We start from the raw sequence: 1,528 nt of genomic DNA, 5'->3' as shown, positions 1-1,528 counted from the left end.
ACACTTTGATTCATGGCTCGGCCGCTTCTAAAAATAACAGCACACGGAGCGGGACAGGGGCCCGTCTCCAGAGAGAGAGAGAGAGAGAGAGAGAGAGAGGGCATGGGCAGCCCTCCTGTCTTCTCTCTCGCTCACTGGCTTTCTCTCTCCAGTCGTTCACTGGCACACATGCAGCTGCTAACACACACACACACACACGCACACACACGCTCACGCGCAGACTGCAGCGAATAATGTAGTGTAACTCGGGATGAATCGGCGTGTGGAGTGTGAAGCAGGTCCAGACAGACAGATCAGTGCAGATTAAGACAGCGGAGAGTCTGATTGAGATTAAACCGTTCCAAAAGGACAAAGACACTGAAGGAGACGTCTACAGGATACATCACACGCTCACAGCGGACAGATGCCCATTTTTAAGGTACACCTGCTCCACTGCTGACGGGACCACGCATGAGCTTTATTCTCCATGACACCGTTTGTTTGCATGTCCCTCATGAAATTAACCAAAAAAAAGCACTGTTACTGTACGGTAATCTCAAATTAACTACGGTTTTACTGCATTGTTTAAACATGGGATTTGTAGTAAAACTTTGATCATACAAATGATGATCAATCTGCCAGAAAAAAAACATTGCTACATTTTTACTATAGTAAAACCAGGGTTCATTTTTGTGACCTGGAGCATTTGCATTTACATTTCTTCAATTAGCGGATGCTTTTATCCTGAGTATTTGTCAAAGCGCCTTGTTGACATTTTATTAGTCGTTTAATTTTGTCCTGTTGACCGGTTGGCGTTTATTTCGTGTCTGCTTTGCAGAATATTCACAAGGTGCTCGAAGTTTGTGCATAGACGAGATTTGCTGATTATTGAGAATCATTTGATGCATTGATCATATTTGTCCTATTTTAGTACATTTTGTTTGAATTATTAATACAGATTATAGGTTGACTTTAAAATATGATAAATGTACGTATGAAGCGCATCAATGAATCATTGATTTTATAGCATTTACATTCGTCATATTTTATACATTTTATGATGAGAGATGAATGTGATATTTAATATTGACGTGAACCTGTCCCAGCGGTTTATTTACACACACATTTATGCACCCATTGACTAAAGACAACCGAGTAAATGGAAAGTCTAACGATGTGTGTGTGTTTATTGGTTATGAATGGCACTCCGATGAGACGATGTAGATAAGAGAGTAGTAAATATTTAAATCAAGTGTCTGAATGATCTTTCACATACACAGAGATCAGTGGCGTGATGTCTCGTGAGGTTTATGACTGCACAACCCTTCAAATCTCCCACAATGTTCAGAGAGAATCGACAGAGACAGACACCATAAACATGGGACTTGTTGTCCCACATGAAAACATACTATAGTGTACATTTATTATAGTAAACTGTAGTAAAAACTATAATGTTTTTAACCTTAAAATACCATAGTATACTAAAGTATTTACTCCAGTTGATCATTTTACCATAGGAACACTATTGAATACTATAGTGACTATATGG

General features: G+C 39.5%; 1 protein-coding gene across 1 annotated transcript in view; it reads left to right on the top strand.

The window, feature by feature from the left end:
- The first annotated feature begins 209 nt into the window (after nt 1-209).
- rgs3a (regulator of G protein signaling 3a) overlaps nt 210-1,528 on the top strand; it is a 51,159-nt gene continuing 49,840 nt past the window's right edge. The window contains exon 1 of the mRNA XM_057321044.1: nt 210-418. Coding sequence (XP_057177027.1) covers nt 404-418 — 15 coding nt within the window. The 5' untranslated portion in view covers nt 210-403. The remainder of the gene's footprint in view (nt 419-1,528) is intronic.

This window comes from Triplophysa rosa, linkage group LG2, assembly GCF_024868665.1.
Source record: "Triplophysa rosa linkage group LG2, Trosa_1v2, whole genome shotgun sequence".
In the NCBI taxonomy this organism is placed as follows: domain Eukaryota; kingdom Metazoa; phylum Chordata; class Actinopteri; order Cypriniformes; family Nemacheilidae; genus Triplophysa; species Triplophysa rosa.
Note: the sequence above shows the minus strand (reverse complement) of the source record. Positions and strands in the feature narration are given on the sequence as shown.